The sequence below is a fragment of the Cucumis sativus genome, chromosome 1 (assembly GCF_000004075.3).
Source record: "Cucumis sativus cultivar 9930 chromosome 1, Cucumber_9930_V3, whole genome shotgun sequence".
NCBI lineage: Eukaryota > Viridiplantae > Streptophyta > Magnoliopsida > Cucurbitales > Cucurbitaceae > Cucumis > Cucumis sativus.
Window position 1 is genome coordinate 21,025,552 of NC_026655.2, and position 21,416 is coordinate 21,046,967.

At 29.5% G+C, this 21,416-nt stretch overlaps 1 protein-coding gene across 1 annotated transcript; it reads right to left on the reverse strand.

Annotated features, from left to right (window-relative positions):
* Positions 1 to 10,363: 10,363 nt before the first annotated feature.
* LOC105434428 (phenolic glucoside malonyltransferase 1-like) lies at positions 10,364 to 15,155 on the reverse strand. The gene is made up of 2 exons (XM_011650208.2): positions 14,655 to 15,155; positions 10,364 to 11,396 (listed from the first exon to the last, which is right to left on the reverse strand). Exons 1-2 carry the CDS (start codon positions 15,093 to 15,095, stop codon positions 10,449 to 10,451), a joined length of 1,389 nt encoding a protein of 462 aa, XP_011648510.2. The 5' UTR covers positions 15,096 to 15,155; the 3' UTR covers positions 10,364 to 10,448.
* Between the last annotated feature and the right edge of the window lie 6,261 nt (positions 15,156 to 21,416).

Genomic DNA, 21,416 nt, shown 5'->3' on the forward strand with positions numbered 1-21,416 from the left:
TCATAGTCACGATGATTTCTATATAAAGAGAAAACTTGGACGGTTGGTTCATTTTAAAGTCTGATCCCAAAATGTTAAGTAATTTTGTGCTGATGTCATGGTTGAGTGAAGTTATGACTGTTTGAAATTGTTTATTGTTGGGCTTTCTTTTTGTTCTTTTCTGTTATTATTCTTTTTTGTAATTCTGTCATTAGATGGTGTTTTTAGCTTTAGCTTCTGTTCTTGGTTTGTGAGTTTTAGTTCCATTCTAAAGGTAGTTTCAGGTTGCAACATTTCATATATTAGTGAAAGGTTTGTTTTTTTAATGAGAAAGAAACGACACTTGAAATTTCGATTTGAGTTTGTGATGAACGAGTCATTGTCTGTTGTAATGCAGTACTGAACTTTTTAGCTTCTTGGATGCCATAGACCTTTAGCAAACTGTCAATTTGGAAGAGCATTTCTATTTCAAACTGCCAAAGATCAGCTAGTTCTTTCATTTTTGTCAGTCGTAGTTTTTTTTTTTTGTCGATTTTGACACTTGAACAAGTTTTTTTTTATGAGAATACATCAAGAATCTTGCTTTTAAGGCTTCCTCTTTTCTCTCTCGCTTTATTTAAATGATAATAAATGGTTCAAATTAGTTTATTACAACAATGATTTGTATGTAGTTTCATTAATAATGTTAGTATATCAAAATTCTTGATTAATTAATTGCAGTTCAAAGAAAGTGTTAAACAATTTGCTCAAGATAACATTGCTCCCCATGCCACAAAAATTGATCAAACCAACTCTTTTCCAAATGTTAGTTGGAAGTCCTTCTCTATATGTTTAATGGGTTGCTTTGTATGATTTGACTAAAATGTATTATATTGTAGGATGTTAACTTATGGAAGCTCATTCGGGACTACAATCTCCATTGGAATTACAACATCAAGTACATGTCATTTATCTTGTTTGTTAATTTTCAGTTTCTTTTCTTGGGGTTTGTAGGCTACTTTGGTTGATTCCTTTCTAGCAGATCTTGATGAACTCTCTGATGAAGACAAATTTCAGGTTTGTAAATGCGTTTTACTTCTCCATGTAAATGAAGTAATAATTATGTTGGTTGTATGTAAGTGAAGTTTTTAATTTGTTTGGTTTAGTTTAGTGGCTTTAATTAGTTTTGTTAATTTGATGACTTTAATGGTTGTAATGTTTTGCTTATTGCTTTTAGCCTCTCACTTTTAAAAAATGGTTTGTTTCATTTCCACCACTCAAGTGTGGTAAATGGATTGAGTGAAAGTTACAAGACTCTGCACGGATTTCTCATAATACTTAGTTATTCAGATACAAAATTTAGGATACCTGTTTTATAGTGTACTTCAGGAAGCTAATGAAGCATTTAATTCTTTGTGTTTCTTTAGGAATCTCACATGTAACTTAAAGAATTGAGTAATTGGTCAGTTGACTTCCTTACTTGCTGATGTTGGACTTGACATGCAAGAAGCTCATGCTTTCTCCCCTGTTGATGGTTTCTCTTAATGTTTCTATCATCGATGGTTGGCTTTATGAGATAAGATATAATTTAGGCATTTAAATTTTCTTCTCTAATTACTTTCTGATCAATGTTTGGAAGTTCACAAGAGCAATTCATTCTAACATCTTTTACTATTTTATTTTAATATGGTATACTGTTCTTCATATTTGGGAACCTGTAAATTTTATCTAATTATGACATATGATTGTTAACTAATAAAAAAAACTTGTATGTCTATAAAACTTTGTATGGATTGATTCTGTTGTGTATAATTTTTTTGCTATTTTTTGAAATCTAGATAATGTTTTGGAGATGGTTTTGTTGGTAGAGGATTGATACTATTGGGGGGTGTTTGATAATGTTTGAAGGAATTCTTGAGTTTTTTTATGAGATTTGATTTGGGGGTGTTGTAATTTTGAAGGTTGTGTGTGTGATTGAAATTGTATTTTGTGGAGGTGTTTTTAGAGATGAAGATGGAAGATTGGTATGCAAATTATATTGTATTATGTTTTTTGGTATGGACAACCATAGTATTTACTTCCTTATATTCATGTGGTATTTGTAGGTTCTAATGGAGCTGAAAAATTCATAAAATTTCCTTCAAAGAAGCTAATTAGGGTCATCAAAATACACTGACTGTTTTTAGAAATGAAGGATTTGACCATGGTTCAAGCAACAAAGAATATTTTCAGAGATAAAGGCTATAATTCCATACTTGTAAATTGTTCAAACTTGATTGGAAATGTACGAATATTACAAAGTGTATTATAACGCATATATATTAAAGTGTCGACCATTTGTTTCTATATGGGTTTTATATATTATAACATTATTGTCATTCAAATGGTTCGTGTAATGGCGGAGCGACAAGGAGAACAGGAAAAAACGGTAGTAATTAAGAAATTCGCAACATGAAATAAATGTCATAATATATGAATTCGTTACACACCATAATTGTCGTCAAGATTAAAACAATGACATTTTTGTTATAAAAAAAACTGCCACGATTGCCCTATATTTGACAGAGAAAAAATGTCGTCAATAGCAAAACAATGACATTTATTTTTAAACAAACTGTCACGATTGACATATTCTTGACATTTAAAAAATGTCATAATAAACGAATTTGCGACATTTTTTTTACTGTCGTTAATACGCAAATGATGACAATTATTTGTTGTTATAATATAAAATGTGACAGTTATTTGTTGTCATAAAATAGTAATTAACGACATTTATTTTCTGTCATGAAAAAACTTATTGTGACAGTTTTCAAAAACTGTCATAGAAGGATTTTTCATAACTCCTGATACTATGACTGTAAATAACTATCACAGATTTTATTTGTGACAGAAAATATTTGTCGTCGTAGACCATTTTTGTTGTAGTGTGGTTATATCAGATGGACATTACTATATCTATAGTGATCAGAGGAATGCAACTACATAACTTATGTAGCATGACTCATTACTTAACAAATGTTGATTAGCTCGGTCTAAATGGTTTAGTCAGTTAATCTCAGACCGTTGGAGCCCATGATCTATTGGTCCATTAGGTTCCCCTACTAGCACATATGGAATTAACTTAGAACAATATGTTGGAATAATTCGAATTGTTTGAATTAGGTAAAGGGAGAGGAACTGACGAATATATGTGATATAGTCGTCAGTTATAAGTTTGATATAAAGTTTTATGTTTAAATGTTTTAAATATTACAAATATGAATACAAATTCATATTCGAAATATCAAAATTGATGGAAATAGTTAAAGTTGTAAATGAAGGGATAAAAATCCTATGGCATCGGAAGAATTTACTTTGTTCGCTCTTCTACAAGCATTAAGTTTTTTATGGATATTACGAGGATGCTGTGTTCTTTAGTTTCACTTTGTGTAACTTTAATTTATTACATTTGGATTGTGCTGGAAAGATTAATGAATCTTAGATGCTGTAGTTCAATGCTGATGATTCACTTTTTGACTTTTTTCAGTTAAACTAAAACATAATGTTTTGTTATTTCTTATTGCTTAGTGCCTATGTTACATCATTTGCTGAGAAGAGATACTCTGTTTTTCTTGCTAGACACAATTCATCTTCTTCTCAGCCTTATACTTCAAATCTCACCACTCCTTAATCCATTTTCATTAAAAGGTTGTTTTTCTCTCATTTTTTACTTTATGTTAGTGCATCGTTTGAACAATTTTCTTGCTTTTAGTCATTGATATGCTTGTAGGTGTTTTAGCTTTTAGTTTTGTTATTGGCTATTGGTTTTGAACTTTGTGTGAAGTTCTGTAATTAATTTAGCTGAGTTTGTGGGCTTATCCTTGGAGGTACTCGACTACTTGCCTAGTGTTTGAAGTTTATCATCTGCTTAGTGAACTCACATTTAGTTCTTCTAGGTGCCTTAGAACCGAGTTACCAAAAAACTGATGCATGTCCTAATCATTGTTGTTTGTATAGAAGAGAGTATGCAAACATGAAAAAGTGTCTTAAGTGTGGTTTGTCAAGGTGGAAGATTACTAAAAATACAACGGTTGAAAAAAAGTGGAGTGGCTGCCAAGCAAATGTGGTATTTTTCAATAGTTCCAATATTTATAAGAATGTTTAAGTGCTTTGAGAGTGCTAAGAACTTGTGTTGGCACGTGATCGATGGAAAAATCAATGGTATTATGAGACACCTAGCTAACACTTCATCTTGGAGGTTGATAGATCACATGTGATCAACCTTTGGGTCAGAACCAAGAAATCTTCTTTTGGGTTTGTCCACTAATGTAATTAACCCATTTGGAGATTTATCAACGAACTACAGTTGTTGGTCAGTTATTACTACAACATACAACCTTCCACCATGACTGTGTATGAGAGAGAAGTATTTGTATTGACAATGATAATATCAGGTCCAAAGCAATCGGGATACGATATCAATATGTACTTGACACCCTTAATTAATGACCTAATGTTTTTGTGGGAAGATGAGGTTCGATGTTTTGATGCATACAAAGAAGAATATTTCACTTTGTGGGATGGCTTATTGTGGGCCATTTATGTGGTTGTAGTGTCAAGGAATACAATGCTTGTTCAATATGTGGAGAGGAGACTACCTCAATAAGACTACAAAATATTTGCCAAGATATCATACATGAATATAGTAGGAACATTGCTTGATATACCAGAAAAAAAGTAAAGATGGTATGAATACTAGACTTGATCTAGTTGAAATGAATATTAGACCAAAATTGGCACCAATGTGTACATGTAGTAGAACTTGCATACTCGCAACATACTATACATTGTCAAGAGAAGAGAAGTACTGGTTTTGTAAGGCTTTATTCATGCTTTATTCACCATTCTTGTTCAAATATCAGTAGAATATTGGACATCTGTAATTGCATTGCTGGCTTTGAAGATATTTTGAGTCAAATTTGTGGTTATTTTTGCTTGAAGAATTGGTCCTTTCTAGTTTTGATTAGTCTATAGAACTAAATAATCATTGTTGCATTTTCTTTCTTGATCTTTCCTCTTCATATTAATAAGATTAGGGAGGTTCTTTCTAGTTTTGATTGGTCAATTAAATTAGATAATCAATTCTATCATTTTCTTTCTTGATCTTTACCCTTCATGTTAAGAACATTAGTGGAGTTTTATAGTTTGTATTAACCTGTTAGGAGTAGTTTATGTTCCATTTATTATAATTTGTTAAATCAAATTATTGGACTGTACTTCAAAACTTTCAATGTGGTTTTTACTGTAATTCAAAACTCTCAATGCAAAGTTTAGAAATTTTTGTGTCATTTGTTGTATGCTGTTGTAGTTCAAAAATTCTCTATTGTAGTTTGAAAGGGATTTTGACAAGAAAATGTGTTTGGACAATACCATCTTGTCAGGTTCTATGTTTCTTTGGGCGTCAGTGTCAAAATCTTTTTGTAATTATTCGTCTTGTCTTATTTTGAGTCTCTTTCTTTGGTGGAATTCCTTTTTGTGGGCTTCATTTTTTGAATGCTCTTCCATTCTTTCAAATGCACTACATTGTTCACGTGATCATGTCTTTGAATGTTTTTGGTTTAGTTACATCTTGTTGGAAATTGCACTTACGATTTCTGGGGTAATTTGTGTTTGCCACCGAACCAAAATGCTCATCCTTCAATTCTTAAACAACTCTGTTGAAGCAGTGAAATCATATTGGAGCAACTTATTGATCCATAGGACTTTTTGTAGAGTTGGTAGCAAAATTTTGGTTGAAATGTACCTATTTTACCCTTGTTGTAACTAAAAGATGTTTGTTTATTCTATCATTGTAAACCTTTTACCAACAGTTGTACAAATATTCCAAGGTGTTTTATAACGTATATATATTAAAGTGTTGAATGTTTGTTCATATGGATGTGTGTTGTATCGTACTTTGTGATTGAACTGGTCCGTGTAATGGTAGAACGACAAGAAAAATGGAGATTGCCCAAGAAAATAGGGAAAGAAGAAAAGGACTAATAGAGTAACATTTGATTTAAAAAAAAAAAATTGTCAAGGTAGAGGTATTGTTGACAGTAAATTATAGTCATGCTAAGTGTTTTCTTGACATTTAATAATGTCATGATTGACATATTCTTAACAAGAAAAAATGTCAAAATATAAGATTTCATGACATTTTATAATTGTCATTAGTATGCATGTAATTGAAAGTCTACATCATAAGTGATTCATGTTTTGTGAAGTCCAAGACTAAAACAACATTAGGTCTTTACAACATAGTGTAGTCTTTCGGAGTTTGGATTCAGTTGTTTGATACGAAGAGTGACGAGTTTGAAAGCTTAAAAAGTTCTCATGATACATGTCTTATTCTATCTTATGACCATGCTGAGCAATTGTTAGTGGTATTGGTAAAATGGAGTAGTGAGTTATTTATTTTGAAAAGCACAATATTTTCAAATTAAATTTCAACTCAGTTTAAAAGAACAAGTCCTTCATTTATCAAACTCAGTCCTGGAGCTAATGTTGATATCTTTTCAAATTTGATTAAATCGAGCCAAGATCTAAAGTTGAGGTCGAAACTTGTCCTACAAATCCTTTATTTATCAAACCTAGCCCTAGAGCTAAGGTTGATGTTTTTACAAATTTTATTAAATCGAGCCCAGATTTGAAGCTGAGGTCGAAGCCTGCCTAACAAGTCATTTATTTATCAAACCTAGCTCTAGAGTTAAGGTTGACGTTTTTTCAAATTTAGTTAAATTGAGCCCAAATCTAAAGCTGAGGTCAAAACCTGTCTGTCATATCCATTATTTATCCGACCTAGCTTTAGAGGTAAGGTTGATATTCTTCTCATTTTATAGTTTTCTTTCTTTTTTTCGCTCTCTAAAAAATGAAAAATAAAAAAATGGCCCAAACACCTTATCTATTTTCTTTGTCCACCTTTAAATATTTTCATGATAGATAAAGGAGACAAGTTATAAATACCGTATTTTGTCCTACATTTTTTATTTTTCATTTATATATTTATGTTTATTTTTTTTATAAAAGAATTTGAATTTAATTTTTTTAAAAAATAAAAAACAATAAAATCAAAAACAAAATAAAAAATAAAAATAAAAAACAAATAAGTTTTTTTCCCTTGTCACCATGCTTCTATTCTCTCACTTTCTCTCCAATAGTCTTCACTCCATTTCACTCTGATCTAAAAATAAAACGACCAAACTTGTCCTATAAAAAGAAAAAGGAGAGATTTTTTAGTGGAAGATGTTGAGATTTTTTAGAGGAAATGTACACTATTTACTGTAAAAAAAACATTTTCATTTACTTGTCATTTGAGAGGATTGAGAAAGCACTTTCTCGAAATCAATGGGGTTTCAATTTTATTAGATTTAAGTCGGACCTGAAATTTATTGTGTGTTTTTTTAAAAAAATTCATGGTTCATGATTGACTGTGTTGAATTTTTTTATACTCATTTGACATACAACTTTAACTGTTTGGCATTGTTTGACATCCTACTTTAATTATTTGATACTCATTTGACATCTGTGTTAATTACCTATTTGGCCTCCTATGTTTATTATTCATTTGAATTATTTGCATCTTACACTAATTAATTAACGTCCTACCATCCTATACTAATTATTTGACACTCATTTGACATCATGTGTTAATTATTCATTTGAATTATTTGCATCATGCATTAATTAATTAGCATATGTGTTAGTTACCCATTTGTCCTCCTGTGTTAATTATTTATTTAAATTGTTTGCATCCTATATTAATTAATTAGCATTCTGGCATCTGGTTTAATTATTTTGCACCCATTTGGTATCATATGTTAGTTATTTGGCACGCGTTTGACTTCCTATGTTAATTATGTTAATTATTCTTTTGTCATTCTACTTTAATTATTTACATTTTGCATTAATTAATTAGCATCGTGCGTTAGTTAATTATTTAACATCCCAATATAATACATTAATTACGCTCTCCTACGCTAATTAAATATTTTGCATGACATCTTGCATATTTTTGCATCCCGCTTTATTTTGCCCTTATTTATTTGTTTTCTTATATTATATTTGTATTTATTTTATCTTCCACGTTATTTTATCTCAAACTTTCTATGTTATTTTATCTCAATTTCTTTGTATTATTTTATTATTTTTTCTCAATCTTTTTGTATTATTTTATGTTACTGTACTATTTTATCTTATCATATTACCTTATTTATTTTTCAATTATTTCTCAAATTTCACAAAGTTTTTTCATTATTATTATTATTAATTATTTTCTAATTTGAATATAAAAATTTAAATCAGAGAAAAATCTATTGTTTTTTTATGAGTTTTATAATTAAAATTCCATGAATACATGAAATTTCTTCGTTTGAAATTTAATTAATAAATTGTCTTTAACATTATAAATCATTTCATACTTCTAAACGAGACTTAGTAGTGTTTGTTATGAATTTATTAATTCTTAGATACATAAAATTTATCATTGACACCTATGATAAAGATGAAAATATCAAAATTTGTTATTTTAATATTCTTGAGGTGAATATAAAAAAAATAGTATCTTTTGAAACAAAAAGAAATTTCATTCTTCTAATGGCTCTTATGATAACCATAATCATCAAATTCATGCTTAGGTTTTATTTTGTTCGATGTGAATTGAAAATCATGGAACATTTAAAAATAACAAAATAAAAAACTTTGTTTAATTTGTGAACTTTAATTGGATAACAATTTTATGGGTGCTGTAGGTGCTAGCACATTTTCAACACATAATTATCAATGCATGCTTACATACACCATTTTTTATTTTGTTGGTGACGACTCCAAACCTACTTATTTATTAAAATTAAATAAACGGACAATAGGCCATGACATTGATAAACATAAATTAAAAAGAATTCCTCTCTTAATATTAAAATGTGTTTCTTCTCTAATTAATTTGAGTCAATTCTTCACACTCATTCTTGAAAGTTATAATTGTAAGTTACACCTTCAAATTAAATATTTTGTTGCAGCTTATTAGGTTTTTTTTTTTCCCCTTAATGGCTTTGATTGAGTCTAAGGTTGTACATTGTTAGTTGTTTTTTTTTTCATTAATACATTGTGTGTGTTCATACAACTTCCTGTTTTATTGATCACAAAATGTGAAAAGAAGTTATTTAGATAAAATGTAGAACTGAGTCCACTATAATTAACAACAAACTTAATCGTTAAAAGGAGTCCACATTTTTAGATGATTGCCATTAATTTATTATTCTTTTTTCTAGTGGTAGATTCAGAAATTTTACATAGGGACATTTGACACTATATATTAAACACACTACAAATGTTAAAAAAATATCTTGATGTTTCACTGATGCTCTAATAACATCAACTACATTTGTAGCAATAAAGAAAGATCAACAATTTTAATATGATTTTTTTTGTAACGTAAATATGTGAATTTAAAATTTGCATCCAAAAAAGAAAAGAAAAGAAGAAAGAATAATACATTTTTCATGAGATATTGTTGAGGAAGTGAAGGTTTGAATTACGATTTTGTTACATTTTTTTTTTATTTTTTTTGGTTAGATAGCAAATAAGGTCTAGAAAATAAGTTAGGGTTATATATGAGTTTTCTTTTCTCTTTTTAACATATTGTCTTCCATTTAAGAAATCAAAATATCTTCTATTTGGAAAATCGTTGAAATTTAGAAAAAAAATTAATATTTTCTTTTTAGAAAATCATTAAAATTTAGGAATAAACTTGATATTTAGGAAAAAAACAACTATTGATATTTGAGAAAAGAAATTTATTGATGTTTTGAATAAAATCTATTTTGTAATAATTTAGGAAGAAATTTGATATTTGCGGAAAAAATTATTGATATTTGAAAGAAAAACTATTTTGTAAAAATAATTGTTGTAGATGAGATTTGAACTCACAATCAAAGGGTTTGCAGCATAAATAAAATTTAGGCAAAATGAAACTAAATTTAATATATATTGTAATCTAACACTACAAAATTAATAAAACCGATAATGTGAGGGGAGCGCGTCCCTCTTGGCCCCTTAATAAATTCATCCTTGCTTTTTCCTATAGTGAACATGTCCTTGAGTTACACCTTTTTTTTTCTTTTCATACAATGATTCTCATCTTTTTTTGAACGTAGGTTTTTAAATTTTGAGTTAAATTCTATATTTTCTAAAGTATATTTTCACCTTGATCAAAATGGATAATAAGGCAAAAAAAATCGTCTTATAAACTTAATTTCTAAAACCCAAAATGTTTAGAGGGGCGTACAAACAAATTAACAATAAAGCAACTATGGTTAGGATTTATTAAATCAGACATACATATATAAAAACAAGTCTTATAAACTACACATCCACACAAATGGAATAGTACTTTAACCTATTAAATTAAACATTTTTATTAAAAATGTAGCAATACCCAAAAGACCAACAAAATCTTTGGAAATTAACAATTATCCCAATGATTGATCAATAAAATAAGATTCAAAGCCTTGATTAAATATAGCAACAAAAGCTTCCATTTCATCCCTTTCCATAACAATACCAATCTCCATTACTGCATCACTATTTCTAGTATCAGTCAAAGAAAAAATATATGGTGATTCAGCTGACACAATCTCCACTTTCTTTGGCTTTCCAAATCCAAAATCAACATTATAAACTCCAAATCTTGGTGAACCTGCTATAGAATTGATTTGTAATTTTGAATAATCATTTGTCATTTCTTGGCTCATCATACCCCAATTCTCACACCCATTTAAAGGTCCATCATCCAAATTTCTAATAGTTTTTGAAATCTCATCACAAGCAAAAATTATTCCATTTTCACTCAAAAGTTCAAACCTTTCATTAACAACAAACCCAGCAACCAAACAATTCCCAAAGTAATTCAATGGCACTTGTGGCTTTAAACGAGTTCTTGCATCAGCTACAAACCCAAACCACAATTTTCCTTCTTTTAAACCTTCTAATTTGGCTGTACAAACACAAAGATAAGCTGTTACTATTGCAAATGAAGATATGTGAGAAGAAGAATCAAAATTTTCGTTTTTGATCTTCTTGTTCAAGATCCATTCCTTTAGCTTTTGAATGTTTTGGTGTGTGAATTCTAGAGTGCTTCTAACTAAATCATGTTTTGTTTGGGGGAATTTAAGGTTTAGGCTTTTGTTGTTGGGTCCTTCCACATCTTTCCATGCTTTTGCATAGATTTTTGCAAGATCTTTTGGATCATTTATAACTGACCTATCATATAATGGCATTTGCTTGGGGGTTGGTATAAAGGATTCTTCAATGCAAATTTGAGCCCATGATTTGATAAATGAAGTTGAGCTCCTTCCATCTAAGATTGCATGGTGATTGGTTATTCCAATGGAAAAACCTTTGTTTTGAAATTTAGTTACCTATATTATTGAGAATATAACTAAATAATTAATAACCGTGCAAATATATCTATTAGAATTAAAGTACTTATCAATATAATATAATGCAATGCAAAATAACTTATATATATAACAAAACATTAGAATAACCCATCACTAATAATAGTCTAGTACTAGTATTAAATATAATCAATTAAGGAATTGATACCAGGGTAAGTATTTCAAGATTTATATTTCGCTTTTGGAGTCTATCGATGATATATAGAGTTTATTAATAGTTAGAAATGTATCGCAAATAAAAAAATCTATTAAGACACCATCTATTATGGATGAACATTTTACTGTACCTATAATTCTTTAATGGGCATTCTTGTTATACATTACTTATTTAGCTATAAATGTTATATTCATTATAATAATTCTTTAATTAAATAATACGTTAATGGGTTAGTACTTAACTATGCATTTAAGCCTTTAATGCAGTACATTCTTTTTTCCTTTCAATTTAGTCCTTTTTTAAAAGGCTTCAATTTGTTTATTACTTTTCTTTTGTTTTAGTGTTCCTCAATTTAGTCTTTGATGGTTAGTGAATAATGTCAAGAAAATTTTGAGAAAGAAAAAGTATGGCTATCTAAAGCAAACAAAAGGTAGAAATTTCAACTAATTTATAAGAAACGAATAGGGAGAAGAAATTAGAAATTTTCCTTTTTTAATGACTTTTTTTTTCCTTTTAAATGTTTTCTACCAATCTACTAATCAATAATGGTCAAAATATAAAAATAGTTTAAATAATAAATTTTTAAAGGGTTTTCTTTAAAAAAAATAACAAATTGGTAAAATATTTACATTGTATAAAAAAATTTTGAAAACGGAAAAAACTCACAGACTCACAATAGAAAATACCAAAAATACCCTGGTTAACACACATTTAATCGGTCACACGTGCACACGAGTAATATTCTTCTAAGCAACCATGTGCTACAGTCTAAATGACTGATTTACGATCGTTTAGGTCATAATACATGACCGTGTAGATCTTTTTAACGATGAAAGAAAAATGCTTCAAATTTAAACGATCATGTTGATCATGTTGATTGTGATAAGCAATCGTGTAGTCCAAAATGTAAATGATCTTTAAAAACTTCAAATCTAATGATTGTGTTAACCATGCTAAACGAATGTGTTGACTATGCTAAGAGATCATTTAGATCATGTCATCACGATCGTGTAGTGTTCGTTTTAAATGATGAAAAAAAAGTTTCAAATTTAAACGATCATGCTGACCATGCTAAGCTATTGTGTTGACTATGTTAAGTGATCAGTTTAGATCATGTCAATACGATCGTGTCCTTCGTTTTAAACGATGGAAAAAATGTTTCAACTTTAAACGATCGTATTGACCATGCTAAGTGATCGTTTAAATTATTTCAACACGATCGTGTACTTCATTTTAAACGATGAAAAAAAGGTTTCAAATTTAAAAGATCATGTTGACCATGGTAAACGATTGTATTGATCATTTAAAATGATATTTAAACGATCTTGATGTTCTCAAATATGAAGAAGATGAAATACAATTTTAAAAGAATCTTGAAGTAGCTTCAAATCTTCTCAAATATGACGAAGAAGAAATAAGAGATTTATTACAAAAAAAAAAAAAAAAGAAATCATTTTAAAAATAGAAGAAAGAAAATCAGAAAGAGGAGATGAAAAAAATCTGAAATAGAAGAAATCACAGAGAAGGAAAAAGTAGAAAGAGAAATGACAAACATCCGCAATTTTCAAATGCAAATCTTGAAATGATGAAAATATTTTATTGATTTTATGGACTTTTGTTTACATAGACCGTAATATATTTTTGGGTTTTGTTACATTCATATAATTTATCCAATTTTAACTTATTTGAATTTGGTTTTTATAAATTTTTCACAGATATCCATTGAAATTGACATTTTATCGATATTTTCATAAAATTAAGACCTCAATATTTTTATTGGTTTTGATATTTTAAATCTTGAGTGCAGCCAACTATTGCGCAACCTGACAAGCACCCAATAGAAATGTGACATGTTAACTTATTTTAAAATGATCTTTTTTCCTTTTTGTCAAGTTGTAAAAGAGATGGAGAGTGTTAGATTAAATGCCCCTAGTCATTATTCGTATATATGTAATTTCTGAAAAATAATTTAACCTCTAAAATTAAAATATGTTAAACACAATGAATGAAATCAAGAACTTTTAGAAGACGTTTAGATCAAGGAGTTTGTTATTATAATCTTAGATTATGATAGTTGGATTATAATAGTTTACATTTGGGTATAGGTCATAATTTTAGTTTGGTTTGAACGATAATCTACTTTAACTTGATAACAATACTAAATATTATAGCAAAGAATAAAAGAATGATGGACTTAAAAGAAAAAGAAGTATAGCTAAATTGATTGATGGACAAGTTTTATATTGTTTCGTGTAAATATTTGGTGTAAGTTTTCAATCTCGGGAATGATAGCATCTTATTCCAAAGGCATTTCATATTCTCTTTCCACGGAGATTTTTCATAACCTTCCGTCAGTTTTTTCTCTCTCTTCGTATCATTTTACTGTATTTATAAATATTTTCAACAATTTATTATATACAATTAATTTTTCTTAGATTTTATTAGGCTTAATTTCATAAATTAAATACAAATATATATTTTTTTCATAAAATTCTAACACAATAAAAAATGCACCCTTAAAGTATGAGAAGCTAGTAGGGGGAAATAACTTTTCAAGTGTATTTTTCCTTACCAATTTTCTCAAACTAAATAAAAACTTTTAGTTATTAGTAATTACGAATTTACCTTTTAAGAAAGAGAGGTATAAGAGGCTGGAAAAATACAGCTTCAAAAGTTAGTTCCCTCCACTCGGTTCTCATACTTTAATTCCCAAATATTTTATTCTCATATATCTTAGTCTTAGACGTATATAACTTTATTCCCAAGCAGATGTAAATTTCCACCAACATTTTTGAAAAACTTATAAAAAGCAAACAAAAAAATTAAATTGTAAATAAACATTTCATTAATTAATTATTTGTGAATAAGTAATTTATTATTTTTAAATAAGTAAACCATATTTATAGTTTAGGTAAGTGATAGTTTTATGCTTATATTTTGTCTTATAATAATATAATAGAAATATTTGTTTTATGATAGAATCACCTATTAAAAATATCTACATGCAAAGATGTAAATTTGATACCATATTATTACCTACTTAAGAATTAGTGGTTAAGAACCTGAATAGCAACGATTGCAGCACGGTCATGAGAGGTTGACAATTGAGGAACAAGAGGATGAAACTTCGAAACTTTCCGAAACCCATTACCAGAAAGATGATAAAAGTCGTCGTCCGACTCTGCCACCGTCATGGATACCCCATCACCATTGACAAATTCAATGACGGGTGTATCGGACTGCGATGGCCAAATGAGGTTGCCAGCCAGAGGAAGATAGTGACAAAGAGTAAGAGACAGAGAACTCTTAAGCTTTGGAACAATGATATCGTAAAACGAAATCTCATTCGATGAAAATTCGTAAAAAAAAAGACGTTGGATTGGATGAACCCTTAGCCACAACACATCAAAGAAAGTGAGTGGAAGAGATGATGGCGCCGCCGCTGCTGGAGAAGGAGGGACTTTGCAGACGTCAATTAATTTCAGAGAAGGAAAGTTAGCCATTGGAAATAAAAAGAAAGTGTGAGGATAATTGATTAGATTTTTTTCAAAACTTTGGGTTGCTTTAAACCTTTTAACTTTAATTCATATTTAATTATTCTTATATATATTAAATCAACTGTACGACTATTCATAAAATACAAGAGAAATACGATCAACTTATTGATATTCACATTATATTCACATGATATTCACATGGTAAGAAATTACATTATATATATATATAACAACTTTAATTTAGTTTCTCTTGTTTAGAAAAAAAAAAGAAAGTAGAATTTAAGGTTTAGAGAATAGAGTTTAGGAGTTAATAAGTTCTTCATCTTTTATCAAATCATTTTTCTTTTACAAGTTATAGGTTAATTTTTTTAAAAAAAAGTTAAATTGAAAAAACTTTTGTTAAGATAATTGGCTAAATCTATTCTTACTAAATATACAAAACCAATTAAAATACAACAATCTCCAACAGAGGTTGAGTTTGAGTTATAACCTATAGATAATGAGAACTCATGTGAATAAAAACATAATCTAAGGCTCCAAATGTTTTTCCTTGCTTATCTCTTAGCTCTTTTTCCTAGAATGCTTTTAATGAAAAACAAGTCTTATTTGACCCATTATATTTAGTATTACAATTAACTTTGATGTATTAATCTAATAGAAATCAACTCAATAAAAGCAAACGACCCATGAAAAATGAGCTAAAATATTTTCTTTGGCATATATAAAAGTTCTAGAGTATGTTTCATATACATTTTCAAGTGTTTAACTTAAGAAACGAGTTGGTTTTGAAAAAATATTAAAGTGATTGATTACCACCCCAAATAGCTTTTAAAGTGTGTATTTTTAATGGTTTTTTTAAAAGAAAAATTATGAAGTCAATCAAAACCGAACCTTATTATGTTTTTTTAGGATATTTATGTATTTGAAACCCATAGGGAAGGATTTTTAACAACTCAAACTCTTAAACTAACCAGAGGTACTGGTCATTACCTAAAAGATACATATCAATTTTGATACTTTCTTGTAAAAGAGGAAAACTAAATCTTTATTAAAATAATTGTTCATAAAACAAGATGTTTCGAAATCTGTAAAATACCATGAAAAACAAGCTTAACTAATTTTTAAAGAAAATAAATAAATAAACAAAATGTTTAAAATAAAAAAGACTGAAAATGAATAAACGAAAAGCAAAAGCAAAATCAAGTCCCCATATGGCATGTCATGGACCCTTCCTGTCGCTCGTCGGCATTCAAGATCCTCTACCTTTGCCCAAAATATCAAACATAGAAAATGGTGAGTATATAAAAATATAGCTAGTATGCATGGATCCTGCTAGGTCATGATATGTTAACTTCCCGTTGGAGATACCATAAGATAATAATAATGTTGTGTGTTCGATGAAGCACACCTAAGCGAGTGGTACCATTGGAACACCCCTATTCGTGCAAGTGATCCTATTGGAACACCCCTAATTGTGCGAGTGATCTGTAGACACACACTCCTAAACATGTATGTGATTCGTAGGTACACCTCTTATCGTGTGATTGATCCGATTGGAGCACACCTAATCGTGTTAGTGACCCATATGAACACTGTACAAGTGACCCCTAATTGTGCATGTGATTCATAGGTACACTTCTAATCGTGCAAGTGATCCTATAGGAACACCCCTAGTCGTGCGAATGATCCTATACGTAGGAACACAATACAGGTGGGGTACAAAGCCTAACTACCAAAGTTAACTGACATCATATTCCAAAAGCATGCAACAATTAACATAAACATGATTTCAGTCATAACAGTTCATAATCATGTAATCCATAAAATGTGCATACTCATCATAATACATCAGTACGTCGAAATACCCAATTTTGACATTACACCAGGAAAAGTTTTTCTCCAATGCATAGACAAGATGTCAGGGAAAGTGACCTATATTGACGTCGGTGTGCGTCGACAAAAATTAATTTTAATTTTTTTAATTTTAATTTTTTTGTTATTGGTGAATATTGTTCTTGATTCCTCTGTTTGGCAAGAAACAAAATGTGCAATAAATTATAAAATTAAGAAATTGCAATTTATAATAAATCGAGTACGATATATATGTTCAAAATGTTTTAAAAAATTACATTAAAGTATGAGAAAAACCTACACCTATCTTCTAAATATCTAGTAGTCGCGAACGTCACATAAAAAAATGCAAAACTTACAAATGACATAAATGTACAGTTAGAATTTCACAGATGCAAAATCAAACAAATTAAATGTTGAAAAGTATGTACCCCAAGTTTTCACGATCCTCTATGTTGTCGACTCATATCCTCGATCATCTTCCTCATCTCTTTCATTTGTCATGTATAGTTTTCTTTCATTCTTCGAACTATTTCTTCTATTTGTCTATCACGAACTGTTATTTGTTGATCAAGGTTTGCCATTAGCTGATCTCGCTCCACCTCTCTTAGCCTTTGTTCTTCAATCATGCGGTTAATGTTTTCAAGGTTATCCTTAAGTTGGCTAACCTTCGCAATGTGTGTCTGGTGGTCGTAAAAGGAGAAAAAAGCGAAAGCAGAACTCTTCCTACATATGGGTTTGGGGCCCCAACCAACACTTTTTTAGTAGCTCGGTTGTCTATCCAAAAAAATCTTGCATATCTCATCTCCAGAGAGTGGTTGAGAATCCTCTAAGACGGACTGGGACTGAAATTCCAACATTTGATTAGGCACAATAATACAAGTTGGGGTTAGAAGAGATCATCCAAATTCAAATAGAAAGTAATAAAAAGTTTTTGTGAACTTACATGTGCGTCCTCTGCTGTCGATGAAACAAACTCGTCAGTCCTATTAGCGTGCATCTCCTGAAACAACTCGATACGGTCTGCTAGACGATCGTGTTCTACAGTGAGCTCGACTTGTCGCTAAAGAAACGACTTGGATCCGCTCCTATGGTTGTAAGGCTGCTTCGCTTTAGCAGCTTTAAAAGTACTTGATTGTTCCTACAATCAGACAAAGTGTAAAATGTTATATCCAAACAAAAATTTAATGAATTACTGTCAATTGATTTTAAGGGTAGACAATATAAATCACCTAAAACTGTCGAGTCGTGTAATGGTCACATAGAAAGTGCCAATCTAACACCCGATAGATCAATCTTTGCAGTGGGTTTGAACGTGCTTCTTCAGGATTGTTGTACTTCTTGAAGTATCTGTGGTTGTCTCCCATGAATTCCTTCCACACTCTGAGCATTGGATGCTCAACAAACCAATTTTATATCATTTTGATTTTCTTATATGTTTTTATTTGTCTTTCACTCTTTCTTCATTCCACTCCCTGCATCTCTCTAAACATTTGTCATTCACAGCCCAAGACCTCCATTTTTTAAAAAGAATGTAGCCAAACTCATCATTTTTATTGGTAAAAAGGTTAAAAGTTTTGTAGATATCGTATTTTGTCCTGTTTTTTTTTATTTTTCTATTTATTTATTATTTTTAAAAGAATTTGAATTTAAATTTAAATTTTTAATTTTAAATCTTAAATCTTAAATCTTAATTCCTAAATTTTAATTTTATGTTTTAAAACAAAAACATATTTAAAATCAAAATTAAAAATAAAAGTTTTTCTCCTCCCTATTTTTTCTCAACCATCCCCTATTTTGGTTTTACTTCATCACCACACTCCCACTTTCTCCCACTTTCTCACCTTCTTCCACCTTCTTCCCCTTTTCTCGACTGCACTCCATTTCACTATCTAAAACTACTCCACTCCACTATCTAAAAAAATTAGACATTGCCCTATAAAAAGGGAGGAGAAGATTCAATTGGGAGGATTTTTTTGCTGGGATTTGATAGAGAAGGGGACACGTAAAAAAAAATTTTTGGGAAGAGGTGAAGAGGATCAACAAAGAACCTTTTGCATCTAAGGCAGACCTGTTGGTAAGTTCTTTTTTTATTCATGCTTGATGATACTGAGTTAATTATTTGGCACCCATTTGGGTGTTGTCTTAATTATTCATTTAAATCACTAATTTAATTAGCTGCTATGTTAATCATTGTCTTAATTATTCATTTAAATCACTAATTTAATTAGCTGCTATGTTAATCATTTGACACACAGTTTTAATTTTTGGCATTTTCCATGCTGAGCTAATTATGAGCATATCATTAATTATGTTGGTACTCACTCATTCTAATTATATCAGTATGCATCTTGATAATTATGCTAGTGTGATTATTTATTTGCATATTGCGTTAAACCTAATTTGACATTTTACAGTTAATTATTATTTCATACCCATTTGGCATCCTCGTCTAATTATTAATTACTCTCGGACCTTATTAATTATTTTGCATCTTTTTGCATTAATTAATTATTTTTCATCTTTTTGTATTAATTAATTATTTTACATCTTTCTGCATTAATTAATTATTTTGCATTATTTTGAATTAATTAGCTATTTTGCATCATACGTTAATTAATCATCTGTACATTTTGCATATTGCTTATATTATCCATGTATTTATTTTATCTTAGCATATTACCCTTCAAGTATTTCTCAAATTTCATAATGTTTTGTCATTGTTATTATTCATCTTCCAATTTAAATATAAAAATGTAAATTAGAGAAAAAATATTGTTTTTTATGGATTTTATAATTTAAATTTCATGAATACATGAAATTTTTCCGTTTGAAATTTAATTAATAGATTGTTTTTAAACAAACACTTTTCAGATTTTAAATGTGACTGATTAGTGTTTTCCATGAATTTATTAATTCTTATATACATGAAATTTCTCATTAAACATCTAGGATAGAAATTAAAATATCAAGTTTTGGTATCTTAATATTTTAAGGTGAATAAAAATCTTTTAAAACAAAAATAAACTTTGATTTTTCCAATGGCTCCTATGTCACCCATAATTATCAATTCATGCTCGGGTTTTATTTTCTTAGATGTGAATTGATAAACATGAGACATTTAAATAAAACCTAAAAATAAAACTTTTGTTTTATGAACCTCTATAGTTTAGTTTAAAAGATAAAATTGGGTAACCATTTTATGGATGTTGTAGGGTGCTAACACCTTCCCTACACACAACTCACTCCCGAACTTAAATCTCATGAATTTACGCAGACTATTTTTTTTCTTTTTTGGGTGACCAATCATACCTTAATATGATTGGTGGCAACTTCAAAACTATTTATTTATTAAAATTAAATAAACGATGGAGGTCGCCCGCTCCGTGTAGCGATCACATCGTGACAGCTTGACGACTCCACTGGTGACATTACAATGTGTAAGAAAGTCAAGCTAGTACATTTTTATCTTGTATTCTTATTATATTATAATATGTTGGTTCACTTAATTATTTGTTTTTTATTGATCCATATGTAATATTTTGTACTATATTATTGGTACATTTTTTTAATGCCAACATGCATTTACACATACTCACAAGCCCTCTACCTGGGCTATAACCTTATAGGACTAGAATTGAGGATGGAGTAGTGTTGACCTTCGAGGGGTTTCGACTCCCGTGGAGTCACATGAAAAATCCTTGCTCAGATATTTCTTTTGTTATTTCTTAAATAACATTAGAATAAGTTTGAGGGCCTTTTTCTTCTAAGAGTTTAGATGATGTCAACACCATGTCATTTTCTTTCGGGCATATTTTATCCAAAAGTCAACTGTTCAAATTATTTTTATTTATTTATTTTAACAAAGTTTCACATTTTCCTAAAATTTTCAATAATACATATTTTATTTTTTAAAAAAAAAGGGTTCAATAAGAGTATTTTCTATATTATTATTATTTTGAGTTTGACATTTAAATTTTATTTATCTTGGTTCCCTAAAAATTGGGTCTTTTGGCTTCATGCATACTTTAAAGGAAGTAATGTTTACCTTGTAGAGGTACATGAAAACCTGTACATTTTCTAAACTTAACTAAATATTAAAAAACAATCAAGCAATCCAATTCAATACATCGATGGTCTTATTTATCCCCAGGATTTACGCCACGTCACATGAATGTTCCACGGTCCCAAACCACTCAACACTATGTTACAATACGAGGCATAAAAGTCGAATCATGGAAGAATAGGACCAAGACATGGATAAAATGAGACAAGATACTAATAATCTTGGGGAACAAGTTTCAAAAATACTGGAATTGCTTTCAGCGGGAAAATGAAAAGTTGTCGTAGAAACAGCACAATCAAGCAATCCAGTTCAATACATCGATGGTCCTATTTATCCCTCAGGATTTACGCCACGCCACACGAATGTTCCACGGTCCCAAACCACTCAACACTATGTTGCTATGAATCCAA

Excerpts from the sequence above, each read along its gene's own strand:
- LOC105434428 (XM_011650208.2), bottom strand. The coding sequence starts at position 15,095 with ATGGCTAACTTTCCTTCTCTGAAATTAATTGACGTCTGCAAAGTCCCT. Across the intron at positions 11,397-14,654 it reads CTGCAATCGTTGCTATTCAG|GTAACTAAATTTCAAAACAA; the intron begins GTTCTTAACCAC and ends TCAATAATATAG.